This window comes from Emys orbicularis, chromosome 19 (genome assembly GCF_028017835.1).
Source record: "Emys orbicularis isolate rEmyOrb1 chromosome 19, rEmyOrb1.hap1, whole genome shotgun sequence".
Taxonomy (NCBI): domain Eukaryota; kingdom Metazoa; phylum Chordata; order Testudines; family Emydidae; genus Emys; species Emys orbicularis.
The window spans coordinates 13,696,459-13,716,242 of NC_088701.1; the positions used below are offsets into that span (position 1 = coordinate 13,696,459).

General features: G+C 50.5%; 1 protein-coding gene across 1 annotated transcript in view; it reads left to right on the forward strand.

Moving 5' to 3' along the window:
* The window catches only part of LOC135891993 (gametocyte-specific factor 1-like), a 29,816-nt gene extending 11,783 nt beyond the window's left edge, over positions 1–18,033 (forward strand). Inside the window, exons 3-6 of the mRNA XM_065419673.1 lie at positions 2,945–3,034; positions 14,585–14,660; positions 17,124–17,218; positions 18,023–18,033. Of these exons, the coding sequence (XP_065275745.1) occupies positions 2,945–3,034; positions 14,585–14,660; positions 17,124–17,218; positions 18,023–18,033 (272 nt within the window). The remainder of the gene's footprint in view (positions 1–2,944; positions 3,035–14,584; positions 14,661–17,123; positions 17,219–18,022) is intronic.
* Positions 18,034–19,784: the final 1,751 nt, after the last annotated feature.

Here is a 19,784-nt window from a genome sequence, read left to right on the forward strand (position 1 = left end):
TACGAACTGTTCAAAAAGGCCCTGCTACGTGAGTTTGGGCTGACTCCTGAGATGTACCAGGAAAGGTTCCGGAGTCAGGATAAAACCCCTGAGATCTCATATCTGCAACTAGCCGTCCGCATGGAGGGATACGCCAGCAAGTGGGCAGATGGGGCCCAGACGAAGGAGGACCTGGTTAAACTGCTGGTACTGGAGCAACTGTATGAGCGGTGCCCATCCGACCTGAGGCTGTGGTTGAGGGACAAAAAACCAGAGAACCTGCGACATGCAGGCCGGCTGGCTGATGAGTTTGTAAAGAGCCGGTCAGGGGATAACAGGGAGGAGTCCCAAAGGAACAGTCCCACCACAACGCAGAGAGAGAGTCACCATGGGACCTCCCAGTGGGAAAATATGGAAAACCCCCATCAAAGGGGAACATCCAGCGTCAGGGCCATCCGACCCACTCAAGGGGACCCATGGGACATGGACTGCCATCACTGTGGCCAAAGAGGCCACATACGGGCCCAGTGCCCCAGGCTCAGGGACAGACTGAGCAGACCGAACCCACAGAGGGTTGACTGGGTAGAGACCCAGCCGGGCGAGAGGCAGCATTCCCAGGGAAGGGGGGCTGGCAGAGTACCACCTGCTAAGGAGGGAGGAGAGCTCCAGGCCAGCTCCTCTGGGGGGCTGGATGCTCCAGACTCAGGGTTTTTGGTTTATACGGTGGGTGCGGGGCTGTCCCTCCGGAGAGAGTACCTTGTTCCCCTGGAGGTGGATGGGAGGAAGGTCAATGGATACTGGGATACGGGCGCAGAGGTGACGCTGGCTCGGCCCGAGGTGGTGGCCCCAGATCAGGTGGTGCCCAACACCTACCTGACCCTGACGGGAGTGGGAGGGACCCCAGTCAAAGTGCCCGTGGTGAGGGTACACCTGAAGTGGGGGGCCAAGGAGGGCCCCAAGGACGTGGGGGTACACCCGTATTTGCCCACTGAGGTGTTGATGGGGGGGGGGGGGGGGACCTGGAGGACTGGCCAAGCAACCCTCAGGGTGCCCTGGTTGTGACCCGGAGTCAGAGCCGGCGGGGGGCACTGTGCCCTGGCCTTGGGGAGGGTGCCTTGCCTGAGGTGCAGGACCCTAACCTGGTGGGGAGGGAACACCCAGGGACACGGCTCAGGGAGGCTGCAGCTTCAGACCCAGCCGGCGAGAAAGAGCAGGTGGCCATCCCTGTCCCAGCTGCTGAGTTCCAGGCCGAGGCGCAGAAAGATCCCTCCTTGCGGAAGATAAGGGACCTGGCCAACCTCAGTGCGGTACAGAACATGGGGAGAGGTGGCTGGAAAAGGTTCCTGTGGGAGAAGGGGTTCCTGTACTGAGAATGGGCTCCCCCAGGGAAAATGGAGTCGGGGGGGATCAGGAGGCAGCTGGTGGTACCCCAGAAGTATCGCCGCCAGCTGCTGTACCGGGCCCATGACACCCCCCTCTCAGGGCACCAGGGAACCTGGCATACACAGCAGAGGCTGCTACGGAGCTTTTACTGGCCTGGGGTCTTTGTTACTGTCCGACAGTACTGCCGATCCTGTGACCCCTGTCAGAGGGGAAGGAAGTCCCGGGACAAGGAGAAAACGGCTTTAGGACCCTTGCCCAGCATAGAGGAGCCTTTCCGGAGGGTGGCCAAGGTTAAAAGGGGGGCTCTGAACCAAGAGAGCCCGAAGCACAGACCTCCAGACTGGAGCGCTGGGAGAAGACCACAGCCCAGTTGGAAACCCAGGGGTATTGGGGTGGGAAAAGGGCACAGGCCGCATAAACCTTCCCACATGCGAACTGCAAGTGCCATCGAGCACACCCAACCTAAGGGGGGGCGTGAAACTGGAGGGGCCTGGTGTAATTCTCACCAAGGAATGGGAGGGATGCTGGGGCATCCATGGGAACGGGGGTAGGTTCGAACTTCCCCAGGTCACTGGCTAAAGTGACCCCGCTCAGTTCGGTCTCGAAGGGGGAAGAGATGTGACGAACTGGGACTGTTCTTAATGTGGTCTTTGAATGCTGACAGGGGAGTGTGGCTAGGATAGTCTGCATTGGGGGATGGGAGACTGACCAACGGAGAATACCTGAGCATGTAACATGAGAACCCAGGAAGGGGTTAGAGGCCAGGTGACACCTTTGCCCGGGAAACTGAACAAAGGCTGTGGGAGGGGTCGCTGAAGGCAGAGTTTCAGGAGCTGGCTGGTGATGTGGCTGGGAGGCAGACGGGGCTCTGACCTCCCAAGGGGGCTGGGGCGCCCTGGGACCCCAAGATGGACCTAACTGAAGGGGGTCCTGTTGTCTGCCTGCAAGACCTGTCTTGGACTGTATTCCTATCGTCTAAATAAACCTTCTGCTTTACTGGCTGGCTGAGAGTCATGGTGAATCGCAGGAAGCCGGGGGTGCAGGGCCTTGTGTCCCCCCACACTCCGTAACAAGGGCTGATGGCATCAGCTCTGCGTGAGCCCTGTTTATAGCAGTGGAACCATATTGGCCCCATTGTGTAATGTCAGGGTGATTGTGGAGAGTTCTCTGGTCTTCCCAACTAGGGTTGTAGGAGCCAACACTTCTCAGCTTGTCAAGCTGTTTGGCTTTTAAAGGCTTCTCCATTCTGTGCATGGCAGGAACTTGAGGGTGGGTGAGCTTGTGCTCTGGGGAACAAAGGCTGTCCAGCTGGCTGGAGTGAGCTGGGGCCAGTGCAGGAGAGCAGAGACCCTGGACACACTTCAGTCTGACCTGAGCCTGGCTCTGAGGAGAGTTCAGAGAATCTTCCCCCAATTAAGGAGCATCTCCAGTTAAATGTGGCCTTTGACCCCCTGTAATGCTGGGCCTCTGGCTAACAGAACTGAGCCATGATCCACTTAGACAACCATGTTTCACTCTTAGACCAGCTACCCTGCTTCTCCTCTTCCTTCCAAGTCCTGTAACATGTCTCCTCTGCTTGCAGGGACATCAATGACTTTCAGTCCCAAGAAGGAACTGAAAGAGACCCCAAGCTCCTGGCAGTGTCCCCCCTGCCAAGAGGACTGGGAGGCAGGTGAGTGTTGGTGAAGAAGCTGTTGTCTCTGATGTCATTGGCATGTGGTACCTATGCCTCACAGGACTTGGCTATGGTTACACTACAAGTGCTATAGTGTAGGTACTTACTGCAATAGTGCAAGGAGTTTTTCAGTCACTGAAGTTTAATCCACCCCCTCAAGGAGGCAGCTAGATCAGTGGAAGAATTCTTCCATTGACCCACTGGTGTCTATACCAGGGCTTAGGTTGGCTTAGCTACATCTCTCTCGGGGGGGGGGGGGGGGGGGGGATGGGATGGGATTTTTTCACACTCCGAAGCAACCTAGGTGTAGACCAGGCCTTAGAGCATGAAACCACACACCATGCTCCTTTAGCTTTACCAGTCACTACTATACCTTGTCTACACATGGAAGCTGACTGATGTTCAGTGACAATTCCCTGAGTATTTCAGAATCGGTGACTTCAATTCCAGAGTAATTCGTTTGCTTCATAAGTGAAGTAATCCTGGAATAAAATCATGCTTTGTTCTGAAACAGCCCCCACCTCATTTGGGCACTATCCCAGAATAGCTACTCTGGTCAACTCCACCTGTAGATAACCCAGTTTAGACAGCTGTGGGCTTTTGCTTTTAAATAGGATTAAAGGTTTGGTGTTAGATTGTGGTGGCTAGGGTTTCACTCGACCAGTTTAGCACATGCTAAAGTACAACTGCTTTGTCTTGACTAGTTTATTAAACTAAGCTGTATAATGCAATACTTGCCACATTTAAATTCTAAGCAAGGTGAGTGTGTGGTTAACACACCAAAATCCTACTGTGGCCAAAGCAAGCTGTAGCTGACAAGGCTGTGTCTGTCTCCACTTGGGGAATTTTGGGGGCACTGACAGGCTTACCCCCCCCTTTGCTCCTGCTGAGCTCCCACAGCTTCAATAGTGTTGGAATTTGACATCAAGGCTCTGGGGCTGCAGGTTTAATGAATATGGTGGCACTTTGTCTCCAGCTGCTGAGGTTTCTCCTGTGCTGGGGTCCTGCTGGCTTATCCAAAGCAGTGGGCATCTCTTCCCTGAAGCCCCATAGCATGGACAAGGCCAGCTCCCTGCTGCTAAAATCAGTGAGAGCAACCACTGGCTCCTCCAGGGCAGGACTGAGCCCTCCTGCTGGCTCTTGCACAAGTAGTTAACACATTTCAAGGGACCATTCATGGTGAAGTGGCCTGTTAACACCCCTCCAGTCATAGGGGGGGATTGCAGCTGGGGGGAGGAGTTAGTGGATTATCGATTACTGTAATAAACCATAAATCCAGTGTCTCTTCAGTCCATGATTTTTTATTTTTAGTGTCTAGCAAAGTTAGAAGTCAGCGCCTATACAAGGAGCTGCATATTAACTTCTGAAGAGCCGCATGTGGCTCCAGAGCCAAGGTTGGCCACCCCTGATCTAGACCATCCCTGACAGGTGTTTGTCTAACCTGCTCTTAAGAATGTCCAATGACGGGGATTCCACCACATCACTAGACAACTTTATTCCAGTGCTTAACTGCACTGACAGGAAGCTTCCCCCCGCCCCATGGCTAACCTAAATCTCCCTTACTGCTATTTAAGCCCATTGCTTCTTGTCCTATCTTCAGAGGTTAAAGAGGACAATTTTCTCCTCCCTCTTCTCCCCCCCTGTCCCCTTGTAACAATCTTTTATGTACGTGAAAACTGTTATCTATCTCTCTCCTCGTCTTTTCTTCTCTGGCCTAAACAAACCCAATTTTTTTTTCAATCTTCCCTTATAAGTAAGGCTATGGTTTTAGTTGCAGGTATTTTACTAAAAGTCATGGGCCATTTTAAAAAAAAAAAAAAGAGAGAAAATTCCTAGCCTGTGACTTGTACTATACCCCTGACTAAATCTTGGGAGCGCTGGAGGGTGGAGAACCGTGGCCAATGAGAGCTGCTAGGAGCTGAGGGACATGTTTACCTTGGGGGAGCTCCCTGGAAGCAGCAACATCACCCAGAGCCCTCATCCCCTCCCATGCCCCAGCCCTGAGCTGCCTCCCACACCCAAACTGCTCCTCTTGCTGTTGGGTGGGGGTGCCCAAGACTGACCCAGCATTGGCTGGTGCGACTGGCTCAGGTGTTGCCTGAGCTGCTCGGGCAGCCCCGGAGCCAGCTGCACTGGCTGCTGCAGAAGTCATGGAGGTCAGGGAAAGTCACGGAATCCATGACCTCTGTGACAAACTCACAGCTTTACTCATAGGCAATGTTACCTCTTAATTATTTTCCATCCATGTGCAGAATAAATTTGTTATATGCACTGAGGTATGTGTGGATGTGCACCACCAGTAGAAACAAAATCTCTTTATAGATATAGATATCTAGATAAATTTACCATAGTGATAATTACTCCAGCAAGGACAGGTTAGGCATTTTAGAACTCACTACTCAAACTACCATTTACTTCAGACCATTTCTCCAGTTTGTCCACATTTTAAATTTTAATTGTATCCTCCAAAGCACTTGCAACCCCTCCCAGCTTGGTATCGTCAGCAAACTTTATACGTGTGCTCTGTATGCCAGTTGTTTGAAACCAAATATGGATTCCAGTGTGAGGTGGCAGGGGTGTGCAGTTGGGGGAAGGGGTGGTTATTTCTCTATTGAAGCGGGTTCTCTTGGGGTATTTGGGTGTCCCCTTCCATGATTGGAGCTACTTCTCTGGAGTAGGCAGTTTTGAGTATGTTAAGGTGTATATCCTGGACTTGCTTCTTCAAGCATATTCTGTAGTATCGGAGAAAGCTGGCTAGATTGTCGGGCTCAACGGGTAGTGATCAATGGCTCCATGTCTAGTTGGCAGCCGGTTTCAAGCGGAGTGCCCAAAGGGTCGGTCCTGGGGCTGGTTTTGTTCAATATCTTCATTAATGATCTGGAGGATGGCATGGACTGCACTTTCAGCAAGTTTGCAGATGACACTAAACTGGGAGGAGTGGTAGATACGCTGGAGGGTAGGGATAGGATACAGAGGGACCTAGACAAATTAGAGGATTGGGCCAAAAGAAATCTGAGGGTCAACAAGGACAAGTGCAGAGTCCTGCACTTAGGACGGAAGAATCCCATTCACTGTTACAGACTAGGGACCGAATGGCTAGGAAGCAGTTCTGCAGAAAAGGACCTAGGGGTTACAGTGAACGAGAAGCTGGATATGAGTCAACAGTGTGCCCTTGTTGCCAAGAAGGCTAACAGCATTTTGGGCTGTATAAGTAGGGGCATTGCCAGCAGATTGAGGGACGTGATCATTCCCCTCTATTCAACATTGGTGAGGCCTCATCTAGAGTATTGTGTCCAGTTTTGGGCCCCACACTACAAGTGGAAAAATTGGAAAGAGTCCAGCGGAGGGCAACAAAAATGCTTAGGAGGCTGGAGCACAGGACTTATGAGGAGAGGCTGAGGGAACTGGGATTGTTTAGTCTGCAGAAGAGAAGAATGAGAGGGGATTTGATAGCTGCTTTCAACTACCTGAAAGGGGGTTCCAAAGAGGATGGATCTAAACTGTTCTCAGTGGTAGCAGATGACAGAACAAGGAGTAATGGTCTCAAGTTGCAGTGCGGGAAGTTTAGGTTGGATATTAGGAAAAACTTTTTCACTAGGAGGGTGGCGAAGCACTGGAATGGGTTACCTAGGGAGGTGGTGGAATCTCCTTCCTTAGAGGTTTTTAAGGTCAGGCTTGACAAAGCCCTGGCTGGGATGATTTAGTTGGGAATTGGTCCTGGTTTGAACAGGGGGTTGGACTAGATGACCTCCTGAGGTCCCTTCCAACCCTGATATTCTATTCTATGAATGTCTAGCTGTAGATAAGACTTTTTTGGCACCCAAATAGCCTGAGAGAACCTGCTTCAATATGGAAATAAAACACCCCTCTGACCGCACACCCCTAGTTGTCACCTGCCAACCCATGCTGCAACCCAATCAAGTACAATGCATACCAGGTAGGGAGCCCCTCCTGAAAGAGATCTTTCCTGAACCCCTTCTGCCTCCCCCAAACTCTCCAAGGTCCTCACAGACAGAACACACCACCTCAAAGCAGCACCAGGCCCTTCTGGAACAACAGCTGCAAAACTTGTAGAAACATCTCCACTGCTACAGTGATCAACCCCTCCCCCCCCCGCCCATCTTTCAAGATGCAGGGGTCTTACATGTGCCTATCAGACCACTTGGTGCACTAAATACCCCCAGAGTTATTGGGGCAAACTCAGACAGACCATCACTGTGCTCTCAAATGAACTCTCTCAGAAAAGTGTTAAGGCAAAAACACCTATCGGCTGGGGGTGAACAATTTTCACAAAGTCATCACTCTGTATCTGACCTTAGTCCCCATCCTCAAAGGAAACCTGCACACACCCTTCAAAAGACAGGCCTGAGAGCTTAAATTCCTAACTTTGCTAGATACTAAAAATCATGAACTGAAGAGTCACACTACAGTTATGTATCAGGGGGTAGCTGTGTTAGTCTGTATCCCCAAAAACAATGAGGAGTCCAGTGGCACCTTAAAGACTAAGAGAGGATGCGGGGGAGGGATAGCTTAGTGGTTTGAGCATTGGCCTGCTAAACCCAGGGTTGTGAGCTCAATCATTGAGGGGGGCCATTTAGGGATCTGAGACAAAAATCTGTCTGGGGATTGGCCCTGCTTTGAGCAGGGGGTTGGACTAGATGACCTCCTGAGGTCCCTTCCAACCCTGATATTCTATGATTTATTTGGGCATAAGCCTTTGTGGATAACCCCCCCCCTTCCTCAGATGCATAGAGTGAAAATTACAGATGCAGGTATAAATATATTGACACGAAGAGAAGGGAGTTACCTCACAAGTGGAGAACCAGTGTTGACAAGGCCCATTCAATCAGGGTGGATGTGGTCCACTCCCAATAATTGATGCTGATCAGGTGGTTCCTCAGTTTCTTTGAAAGTGTGTGGCACAATCTCTCACCATAGTCAGTGTAGTATGGCAATGAATTTTTTACCTTCAGTCCATTTGGTATGTTGTCCATCTGTTTGCACTTGGAGAGGAAGATGATGTCTGTCTGTCTATCTGTGCAAAAGCTTATGCCCAAATAAATCTGTTAGTCTTTAAGGTGCCACTGGACTCCTCATAGTCTGTATCCACAAAAACAAACACGGCTACCCCTCTGATACTTGGCACCATGCAAGGCACTGAATTTAGCCGTATGAAGTGGAAATCCATAAACTTCATGGAAAAAACTCGCACAAATACAGACTATGGTGAGAGATTGTGCCACACACTCTCAAAGAAACTGAGGAACCACCTGATCAGCATCAGTTATTGGGAGTGGATCACATCCACCCTGATTGACTTAGCCTTGTCAACACTGGTCTTTAAGGTGCCACCGGACTCCTCACTGGATTTATGGCTTATTACAACAATCTGTAACCCACTAACATTTCCCCCCGCCCCCAGCTGCCTTCCCAGAGGTTTTAACAAGTCACTTCACCTTGAATGGTCCTTTAGTATAAGTAGTTAGCACATATTCTAAACAATCTGTTCCACCTTGTTTAGCTGTGATGCTCTGAGTACCTTGCCCAGCCCTGAAGAAGAGCTCTTTGTGGTTCCAAAGCTTGCCTCTCTCACCAACTGACATTGATCCACTAAAAGATATCGCCTCCCCTCCCCTGTTTCTCTCACATCCGGGGACGGACACTGCTACACCAACACTGCAAACATCTCATGAGTTGTCAGCCTTGTCAGTCTCTTGCAAACAAGTCTATGTCCTGCTCCAACCCTCTGTGCCAGGCCCCAGCCCTGTCAATTGCAAGCTTAACTGTTGTGCAGGTATAAAACTTCTCTAGCCTGTTACTGAGGGCCTGAGCATGTAGCCATTTAGGGTGTTGGCAGTGCTCCCAAATCCCAAGAGAGAACCCCTTCCAACAGACCAGCTAGCACCCCTGGCATTTTGGTTGCTCTACATTCCCATTCCCCTTATAACTCGGGAGGGCAGCAGGAGCAGGGCTAGCACAGTGGGCATTCATAAGAATGGCCATACTGGGTCACACCAATGGTCCATCTAGTCCAGTATCTGGTCTTCTGACTGTGGTCAGCGCCAGCTGCTTCAGAGAGAATGAACAGAACAGGGCAACTTTCAAGTGGTCCACTCCCAGCTTCTAGCAGTTAGAGGCTTAGGATGCCCAGAGCATGGAGTTGCATCTTCCTTCTGAAACACAGCTCAGGAGAACTGTGGAACAGGATCTGTTCCAAGTAAGTGGGCTGGAGAGAGAGCAGGGCCAATGGCCTCTAGTTCATGTTATCTATGGGTATATCTACACTACGACATTAGATCAAATTAATAGAAGCCGGTTTTATAGAAATTGGTTGTATACAGCCGATTGTGTGTGTCCCCACATAAAATGCTCTAAGTGCATTACGTCGGCGGACCGCGTCCACAGTATCGAGGCTAGCGTCGACTTCTGGCGCATTGCACTATGGGTAGCTATCCCACAGTTCCCGCAGTCTCCGGCGCCCATTGGAATTATGGGTTGAGATCCCAATGCCCGAATGATGCAAAACAGTGCCGCGGGGGGTTCTGGGTACATGTCGTCAGGCCCCCTCCCCCTCCGTCACAGCAACGGCAGACAATAGATTCGCGCCTTTTTACCTGGGTTACCTGTGCAGACAACATACCACGGCAAGCATGGAGCCCGCTCAGCTCAGCTCACCGTCACCATATGTCATCCGGGTGCCGGCAGACGTGGGACTGCATTGCTACACAGCAGCAGCAGCTAACTGCCTTTTGGCGGTAGACGGTGCAGCATGACTGGTAGCTTTCATCGGCGATCTGGGTGCTGGTAGCTGTGGGGCTGGCAGCCGTAGGGCTGCATTGCACCAGACCCTTACCTTTTGCCTTTTGGCAGTAGATGGTTTATTACGACTGGTAACCGTCCTCGTCGTACAGCAGTGGCTGTCAATCATGGGCACCTGGGCAGACATGCTCTGTCCTATCGAACTGTCTTGACAATGATGGCTATCAGTCGTAGTATGCTATTTTCTGCCAAGCGCCCAGTATTTTCTGCTAAGCACCCAGAAGAGGCCGAGGGCGATCTGGGTGCTGGCAGACATGGGGCTGGCAGACGTGGGGCTACATTGCTACACAGCAGCAACCCCTTGCCTTTTGGCAGTAGATAGTATATTATGACTGGTATCCATCATCATCATACTGCAGTGGGTATCAGATCGTGCAATAGGCCTGAAGGCTAACTGCCAAGCGCCCAGTATTTGCTGCCAAGCACCCAGAAAATGCCGAGGGCTATCAGTCATGCTGCACCGTCGTCTTAAGATGTAAAAAATAGATTTGTTCTGTATTCATTTCCTTCCCCCCTCCCTCCGTCAAATCAACGGCCTGCTAAACCCAGGCTTAGGAGTTCAATCTCTGGGGGGCGGGGGGGCATTCTGTGTGACAGTTGTTTGTGTTTCTTCCTGATGCACAGCCACCTTTCTTGATTTTAATTCCCTGTACCTGTACGCCATGTCGTCACTCGCCCCTCCCTCCCTCCCTCCTTCCCCTGGTCCTTCAGATACTAGTTTCGCGCCTTTTTTCAGACCAGACGCCATAGCTAGCACTGGGATCATGGAGCCCGCTCAGATCACCGCAGCAATTATGAGCACTATGAACACCACGCGCATTGTACTGGAGTATATGCAGAGCCAGGACATGCCAAAGCAAAACCAGGACCAGCCAAGGAGGAGGCGATTGCAACGCGGCGACGAGAGTGATGAGGAAATGGACATGGACCTAGACCAAGTCACAGGCCCCAGCAATGTGGAAATCATGGTGTTCCTGGGGCAGGTTGATGCCGTGGAACGCCGATTCTGGGCCCGGGAAACAAGCACAGACTGGTGGGACCGCATCGTGCTGCAGGTGTGGGACGATTCCCAGTGGCTGCGAAACTTTCGCATGCGTAAGGGCACTTTCATGGAACTTTGTGACTTGCTTTCCCCTGCCCTGAAGCGCCAGAATACCAGGATGAGAGCAGCCCTCACAGTTGAGAAGCGAGTGGCGATAGCCCTGTGGAAGCTTGCAACGCCAGACAGCTACCGGTCAGTCGGGAATCAATTTGGAGTGGGCAAATCGACTGTGGGGGCTGCTGTGATCCAAGTTGCCAGGGCAATGAGAGACCTGGTGATATCAAGGGTAGTGACTCTGGGAAATGTGCAGGCCATAGTGGATGGCTTTGCTGCAATGGGATTCCCAAACTGTGGTGGGGCGATAGATGGAACCCATATCCCTATCTTGGCACCGGAGCACCAAGCCACCGAGTACATAAACCGCAAGGGGTACTTTTCAATGCTGCTGCAAGCCCTGGTGGATCACAAGGGACGTTTCACCGACATCAACGTGGGCTGGCCGGGAAGGGTACATGATGCTCGCGTCTTCAGGCACTCTGTTCTGTTTCGAAAGCTGGAGGAAGGGACTTTCTTCCTGGACCAGAAAATAACCATTGGGGATGTTGAAATGCCTATCGTGATCCTTGGGGACCCAGCCTACCCGTTAATGCCATGGCTCATGAAGCCGTACACCGGCAGCCTGGACAGGAGTCAGGACCTGTTCAACTACAGGCTGAGCAAGTGCCGAATGGTGGTGGAATGTGCATTTGGGCGTTTAAAAGCACGCTGGCGCAGCTTACTGACTCGCTCAGACCTTAGCGAAAAGAATATCCCCATTGTTATTGCTGCTTGCTGTGCGCTCCACAATATCTGTGAGAGTAAGGGGGAGACATTTATGGTGGGGTGGGAGGTAGAGGCAAATCGCCTGGCCGCTGATTACGCGCAGCCAGACACCAGGGCGGTTAGAAGAGCACAGCAGGGCGCGGTGCGCATCAGAGAAGCTTTGAAAACTAGTTTTGTGACTGGCCAGGCTACGGTGTGAAACTTCTGTTTGTTTCTCCTTGATGAAATCTCCGCCCCCCCACCCACCCGGTTAACTCTACTTCCCTGTAAACCAACCACCCCACCCTCCCCTACCCTCCCCCCTTCAAGCACCACTTGCAGAGGCAATAAAGTCATTGTTACTTCACATTCATGCATTCTTTATTAATTCATCACACAACTAGGGGGATAACTGCAAAGGTAGCCCGGGATGGGTGGGGGAGGAGGGAAGGAAAAGGACACACTGCAGTTTAAAACTTTAAAACTTTAACACTTATTGCTCGGGAAATCATCTAGGGTGGAGTGACTGGGTGGCCGGAGGCCCCCCCACCGTGTTCTTGGGCGTCTGGGTGAGGAGGCAATGGGACTTGGGGAGGAGGGCTGTTGGTTACACAGGGGCTGTAGCGGCGGTCTGTGCTCCTGCTGCCTTTCCTGCAGCTCAACCATACGCTGGAGCATATCAGTTTGATGCTCCAGCAGCCGGAGCATCGACTCTTGCCTTCTGTGTGCAAGCTGACGCCACCTCTCATCTTCAGCCCGCGATTCAGCACGCCACCTCTCCTCTCGCTCATATTGGGCTTTTCTATAATCAGTCATTGACTGCCTCCACGCATTCTGCTGTGCTCTGTCAGCGTGGGAGGCAGTCTGTAGTTCTGTAAACATTTCATCACGCGTCCTTCGCTTCCGCTTTTGAATATTCACTAGCCTCTGTGAAGGAGAAAGATTTGCAGCTGGTGGAGGAGAAGGGAGAGGTGGTTAAAAAAGATACATTTTAGAGAACAATGGGTACACTCTTTCACGTTAAATTTTGCTGTTCACATCACACAGCACATGTGCTTTCGTTACAAGGTCGCATTTTTCCTCTTATATTGAGGACCTGCCGGTTTGGTGTGAGAGATCACTCACGCAGTGCCAGGCCACAGATTTCAGCTTGCAGGCAGCCATGGTAAGACACAGTCTTTTGGCTTTTTTAACCTTGTTAACATGTGGGGATGCTTTAAAACAGTACTGCTCTCATTAACCATACCAAGCACCCGTTGGGTTGGCCATTTAAAATGGGTTTGCAATGTAAAAGGAGGGGCTGCGGTTTCAGGGTTAACGTGCAGCACAAACCCAACTAATTCCCCTCCCCCACACACCCAATTCTCTGGGATGATCCACTTCACCCCTCCCCCCCACCACATGGCTAACAGCGGGGAATATTTCTGTTCAGCAGAGCAGGAAGGGGCACCTCTGAATGTCCCCTTAAGAAAATTGCCCCATTTCAACCAGGTGACCGTGAATGATATCACTCTACTGAGGATAACAAAGAGCGATAAGGAATGGATGTTGTCTGCATGCCAGCAAACACCGGGACCATACGCTGCCATGCTTTGTTATGCAATGATTCCAGACTACGTGCTACTGGCCTGGCGTGATAAAGTGTCCTACCATGGCGGACGGGATAAGGCAGCCCTCCCCAGAAACCTTTTGCAAAGGCTTTGGGAGTACATGAAGGAGAGCTTTCTGGAGATGTCCCTGGAGGATTTCCGCTCCATCCCCATACACGTTAACAGACTTTTCCAGTAGCTGTACTGGCCGCGATTGCCAGGGCAAATTAATCATTAATCATTAAACACGCTTGCTTTTAAACCATGTGTAATATTTACAAAGGTACACTCACCAGAGGTCCCCTGTGTGCCCACAGGGTCTTGGGTGAGTTCGGGGGTTACTGGTTCCAGGTCCAGGGTGATAAACATATCCTGGCTGTTGGGGAAACCGGTTTCTCCGCTTCCTTGCTGCTGTGAGCTATTTACATTATCTTCATCCTCATCTTCCTCGTACCCCGAACCCGCTTCCCTGTGTGTTTCTCCAGTGAGGGACTCATAGCACACGGTTGGGGTAGTGGTGGCTGCACCCCCTAGAATGGCATGCAGCTCCGCGTAGAAGCGGCATGTTTGCGGCTCAGCCCCGGAGCTTCCGTTTGCTTCTCTGGCTTTGTGGTAGGCTTGCCTTAGCTCCTTAATTTTCACGCGGCACTGATGTGCGTCCCTGTTATGGCCTCTGTCCTTCATGGCCTTGGAGACCTTTTCTAATATTTTGCCATTTCGTTTACTGCTTCGGAGTTCAGCCAGCACTGATTCATCTCCCCATATGGCGAGCAGATCCCGTACCTCCCGTTCTGTCCATGCTGGAGCTCTTTTGCGATCCTGGGACTCCATCACGGTTACCTGTGCTGATGAGCTCTGCGTGGTCACCTGTGCTCTCCACGCTCAGCAAACAGGAAATGAAATTCAAACGTTCGCGGGGCTTTTCCTGTCTACCTGGCCAGTGCATCTGAGTTGAGAGTGCTGTTCAGAGCAGTCACAATGAAGCACTGTGGGATAGCTCCCGGAGGCCAATAACGTCGAATTCCGTCCACACTAACCCAATTCCGACCCCCTAAGGCCGATTTTATCGCTAATCCCCTCGTCGGAGGTGGAGTGAAGAAACCAGTTTAAAGGGCCCTTTAAGTCGAAAGAAAGGGCTTCGTCGTGTGAACGTGTCCAGGCTAAATTCGATTTAACGTGGCTAAAGTCGACCTAAACTCGTAGTGTAGACCAGGCCTAAGGGTGTAAAGTCATGGTGTGTTTAAACCTGTCCAGAAGCCTTTCATTGTGCATTCACACTAAGCTTTTCCTCCTCAGACGCAGATGAGTCTGGTGCTACTTCTCCTTTTGTTCTTGGCTCCAAGACAAATCACACCTTAAGCACAAGTCAAAGGTAAGAGCTAACTCTCCTCTCACGTCTTCTCAGATCAGGCCGGGTCCCTCACTGGCGTGAATGTCCCAGCTCTACTAGTGACAAGAGCTATGGCACTGGCAGTGCTGCTAACTGGGATAACTTTATTGCAAGTCTCATGATCCTTGGTGGCTTTTTTTTTTTTTTGTGTGTGTAAAGCCCCAGCGGCTGGGAAGCTGAGTGATTTACAACAAGTGTCTAGCCCTGCTAGTTGAGAGGAAAGGTTGAAAACATGGACTGTGTAAGCCTAAATGCTCAGTAACCAGCAGGCAAAAAGAAACCAACTCCTAGGATTTCATGGGGTTTTTCGGCCTGATTTTTAGGCTGGTTTGTGTTTAACGCTTGGGGCTGGCCACACTGTCTGGCCAGCTGGGCTCTTGCCCCTCTAACAGCTCTGTGCACTCCTGCAATAGTCACTCGTGGATACTGCCGTTCTAGGTGGGTGACCAGAAATCTAACGGAACTTCCCTAGAAACATCCCTGCAATACCCAAGGCTATAATGGGCCTGCTTCTGCTCATGTTACACCCATGCAATCTGCAGCCCTTAGTCAGGCTGTGCAGGTGTAACTGAGGTCAGAACTGGGCCAGTACATGGTTCTGCTGGGCATAAATGGAGCCACCAAGAGAACTGCTTGGAGACTCCTGCCTGAGTTTGCAGGGGTGGGAAAGAACTGATGTGCCCAGGTCTCACAGATAATGTGAACACTGTCACAGGGCAGCTGGCCCCATAGGTCTTGGCCCCATCTGTGACATGTTTTTCCCCAAGTGGGGAAAATGAAAGTCATGTGACTGGGTCATGTGACCCACCAATCAGGTCTCTGTGATAGGTAAGGAAAAGTCCTGGGGCAGCTGCAGAGAAGAAGGCGGCTCCAGCTGGGTAGGACTGGGAGCAGCCTGCCAAGGCAAGTAAGGCTCCAGGCAGAAAGGCCTGTGAGTGGTGTGATGAGTGGGAAGGAGGCAGCAATCATGTCTGAAATACATTGCTCTGTTCCTGTCCACACACCCCCTCGTGCGTGAGGGAGGAAGCCCAACCCAATTTCTGCTCCTTTGGGTCCATCAGGATCCAAAACATCTGTCTGGGCCAGAGTCTATTAAATTCCATTAGCAATTTCACAGACATCCATGAAGCTTCTCCTAGCTTATACCCATGTAACCGAGAGCATTGGGGCTCCTTGGTCCTTAACCCTTCTCATGGCTTAGGGCTTGTCTTCACTTAGAGTGCTACAGCTGTAGTGCTTTAGTGAAGATGGGAGGGTGTAGCTAATCCACCTCTCCGAGAGGCGGTAGCTATGTCGATGGCAGAAGCCCTCTTGTCGACACAGCATTGTCTACCTGGGGGGCTAGGGCGGTATAGCTACATGGCTCGGGGGGGGGGGGGGCGGTGTACACCTGGCCTCGGACAATGCAGCGTGGCAAGTTAGCAAGCTCTTGAATCCTGGCAGCACAGGGGCACTAGGGGCAGGGGATCCGGAGTTCAATGGAATGGAAGCCACACTGTAGCTTTGGGGGTCAAACAGCTGAACACCAGAGATGTGGGGGGCTCTTCTGGAAGTGAAATGTCCCTCTAGGGGAACACAGGCTGAGTTCCAAAGCAAGACTGGATATGCAGGAGCAGTCAGCTGTTGGCTGCTTCACCCTGAAATCCTTGCTTTGTGAGTGGAACATGTCCAGCTCCTTCCCCCGTTTAAACACATGGCAGCAGGAAATGCTGACGTATGCCAGTTAATGTAAATGTGCTTTCTAAGCAGGGTTCAAGTGGTGGTAGCACCTGGGGACCTCAGATGGGGAGCAGGACCCCGCTGTGCTAGGGGCTGGGCAAACAAGCCAAGACTGCTCATACCCCAGAGAGCTCATGATCCAGACACTGTGGGCACGTTCTACACAAACCCTCCTGGCCAGGAGTAAAATCCATGCAGGTGTCTGAACAGCTGCTGTTTGCCAAGGTGGGAGGGGGCCATCGTTCACCTGGGCTGAAGGTCCAAGCTCACATGTGGGCTGCATTGGGAAGGTACATGGCAGCTTACAACCAAGGCATTGCCCCTGCTCCTGGGACAAGACTTACTTGTTACCAGGGGTATTGTGGGGAAACAATCCAGTGCACGCTGACTTGGAACAGGATAGAGAGACCCTGCCAGGACTCCCTAAGGGAAAGTCCAGCTGGCAGAAGGGGGAACCCTCAAGCACACACAGGTGGCAGATCCAATCGAATGCCATGGGGTCCTATTTAGAACTGGCCTTTCAGAGCTGGATAACCTGGACTAAGGTGCATGTGGCAGTGCGGATGGGGCCTATGGAGGCAGGGTCCTGTGATGCAGGCATGTCCTATGCAGAAAGCATGTGGGAGCTGTCTGCAGGGACTATCTGGCAGCCTGACATGGGCCATGCTAACTCCTCATCCTGGTGTATGTGTACTAACTCCTCTCCATTTCCGTCTCATTGTCCAGTCTTGGTGAGAGAGGCTGGGATGGAAACCAGCAAATGCAGGCCGTGAGCACCTCAGCAGCAGCATGGACTCCAAAGGGTCACTCCTGGAGAAATGGTATGAGGCCAGGACACCATGGGAGTGGGACTAAACTGTTATAACTGTCTGGGAGGTGGGGAAGGGTCATGACATAACATCCAGTTTATCACAAGAGCCTGTATGTCCCTGCTGTACTGGGTCAGCCCTGAGTCTTACTGTCCTCCTATCTTGGGCATGTCTTGTACTCTAGGACATTAAGATCACAAATGAGGGTGGACTCCAACAAAGCTGCTCCCTGCCCAAAGTGAATGTTACTGAACTAGTGTCACTTCCTGAAAGCATGGTGTCCTAGAGGACTTTCCTCCACTAGAAACAGGCTGATGTTGCTTTTGAGTCAGAAGCTCTCTGGGGCTATATAGTGCACACTAAAATAGTGCCCTCTTGTATAAGTAACATGTGACCCTACGGCCTGGTCTGTGTACAGATCTTGTACTGGGGCAATTAGGTCAGTGAGGGGTGTGACTTTTTAGCACTGTAGTCCCCAGTACCACCCCTAGTGTGGATGTAGTTCTACGTGTTTATATCAGTAGAGCTTATTTACCTTCTCGTATAGGAATAGCTATCCCAGGACTAGGACTCCGGTACCAGCATAACTGCCTCAACACTAGGGTGCATCACTTTAACTGTACTGGTATAGCCTGTGGCTCAACCCTTCGATTTGATGCCTTGGCTTCTGACTCTGAAAACATGGTCATCTTCTGTAACCTTGACATAACTCAATCATGGCATGTGACATTACAGCAGGACCTGCTGTTTATAAATGTAGTACCTTCCCCAACCTGTAGTCTGTCATCATTCCTGACTCTCTCGCTCTCTCTGCAGGCTGTCTGTGAGGCTCCTGCTATGGGAAAGAGCAGCCTGGAGAAGAGTTGAAGCTTTTAAACTTGTAGATTTCCCCAACAGCCATTTTAGACATGTTCTTAGTGTCCAGACTGAGAAATAAAACCTCCCTTTGTATCAACAGTGTGTTGCGTTCTCTGCTCCCAGAAGAGACCATGTCAATGACCTGACAGGTGCCCCAGTGCCACATTAACCCTTCTGAAAAGTGCATTTCCCATCTACTCTTCCTTCCCAACAGAGGTGGCTTGGATGGAATGAACCCTTCATTGCCTTTGAGGAGCGATTAATAAGACTGGGACTTTTCAGCTTGGAAAAGAGACAACTAAGGGGGCATATGATAGAGGTCTATAAAATGATCACTGGTGAGGAGAAAGTGAATAAGGGAGTATTATTTACTCCTTCTCATAACACAAGAACTAAGGGTAACCAAGTGAAATTACTAAGCAGCAGGTTTAAAACAAACAAAAGGAAGTATTTCTTCACACAACGCACAGTCAACCTGTGGAACTCCTTGCCAGAGGATGTTGTGAAGGCCAAGACTATAACAGGGTTCAAAAGAACTAGATAAGTTCATGGAGGATAGTTCCACCAATGACTATTAGCCAGGCTGGGCAGGGATGGCATCCCTAGCTTTTGTTTGCCAGAAGCTGGAAATGGGCAACAGGGGGTGGATCACTTGATTACCTGTTCTGTTCATTCCCTCTGGGACATATGGCATTGGCCACTGTCAGAAGACAGGATACTGAGATAGATGGACCATTGGTGCCCGTTCTTATGCCTCTTAAGATCTAGTGGCCTTGTATAGCCTGACATAGTTATCACAGGCCAGGAATTTCACTGTTACCCCCATATCAAGCCTAGTAACCTGTTTGACTAAAGCATCTTCCAAAAGGCCTCCAGCCTGGATTTGAGGAACCCCCCCTCTCCCCCCAGAGAAGGAGAATCAATCCCCTTCCCGTGGGAGTTTATTCCAAGGGGTAATCATCACCACTATGAAAAACGTGCCTTATTTCTAATTTGAATCTGTCTGTTTGCTTTCACCTTCAGCTACTGCTTCTTGCTCTAACTTTCTCCCCTAGACTGAAGAGCCCTTTAGATCCCAGTATCTGAGATCCCAAGGGAGGTATGCTGACACCTCTCAATCGTGTTGATAAGCTGAACAGCCTGAGCTCCCTGGGTCTCACTGCAAGGCATCTTCTCCAGCCCTTGAACCATTTCTGTAGCTCTTTTCTGCACCCTCCTCCATTTTTTAACGCTTATTTAAATTAGGGCTGTGGATTAATTGCAGTTAACTCACGATTAACTCAAAACAGTTAATCATGATTAATCGCACTGTTAAACAATAGAATACCAATTGAAACTTATTAAATATTTTGGATGTTTTTCTACCCTTTCAAATATATCCATTTCAATTACAACACAATACAAAGTGTACAGCACTCACTCTATTATTTTTATTACAATATTTGCACTGTAAAAATGATGAAAAAATAGTATTTTTCAATTCACCACATACAGGTACTGTACTGCAATCTCTTTGTCATGAAAGTGCAACTTACAAATGTAATGGGTTTTTTGTTGCATAACTGCACTCAAAAACAAAACAATGAAAAACTTTAGACCCTACAAGTCCACTCAGTCCTACTGCTTGTTCAGCCAATCGCTCAGACAAACAAGTATGTTTACATTTGCAGAATATAATGCTGCCTGCTTCTCACTTTCAGGTGACATTGTAAACAAGAAC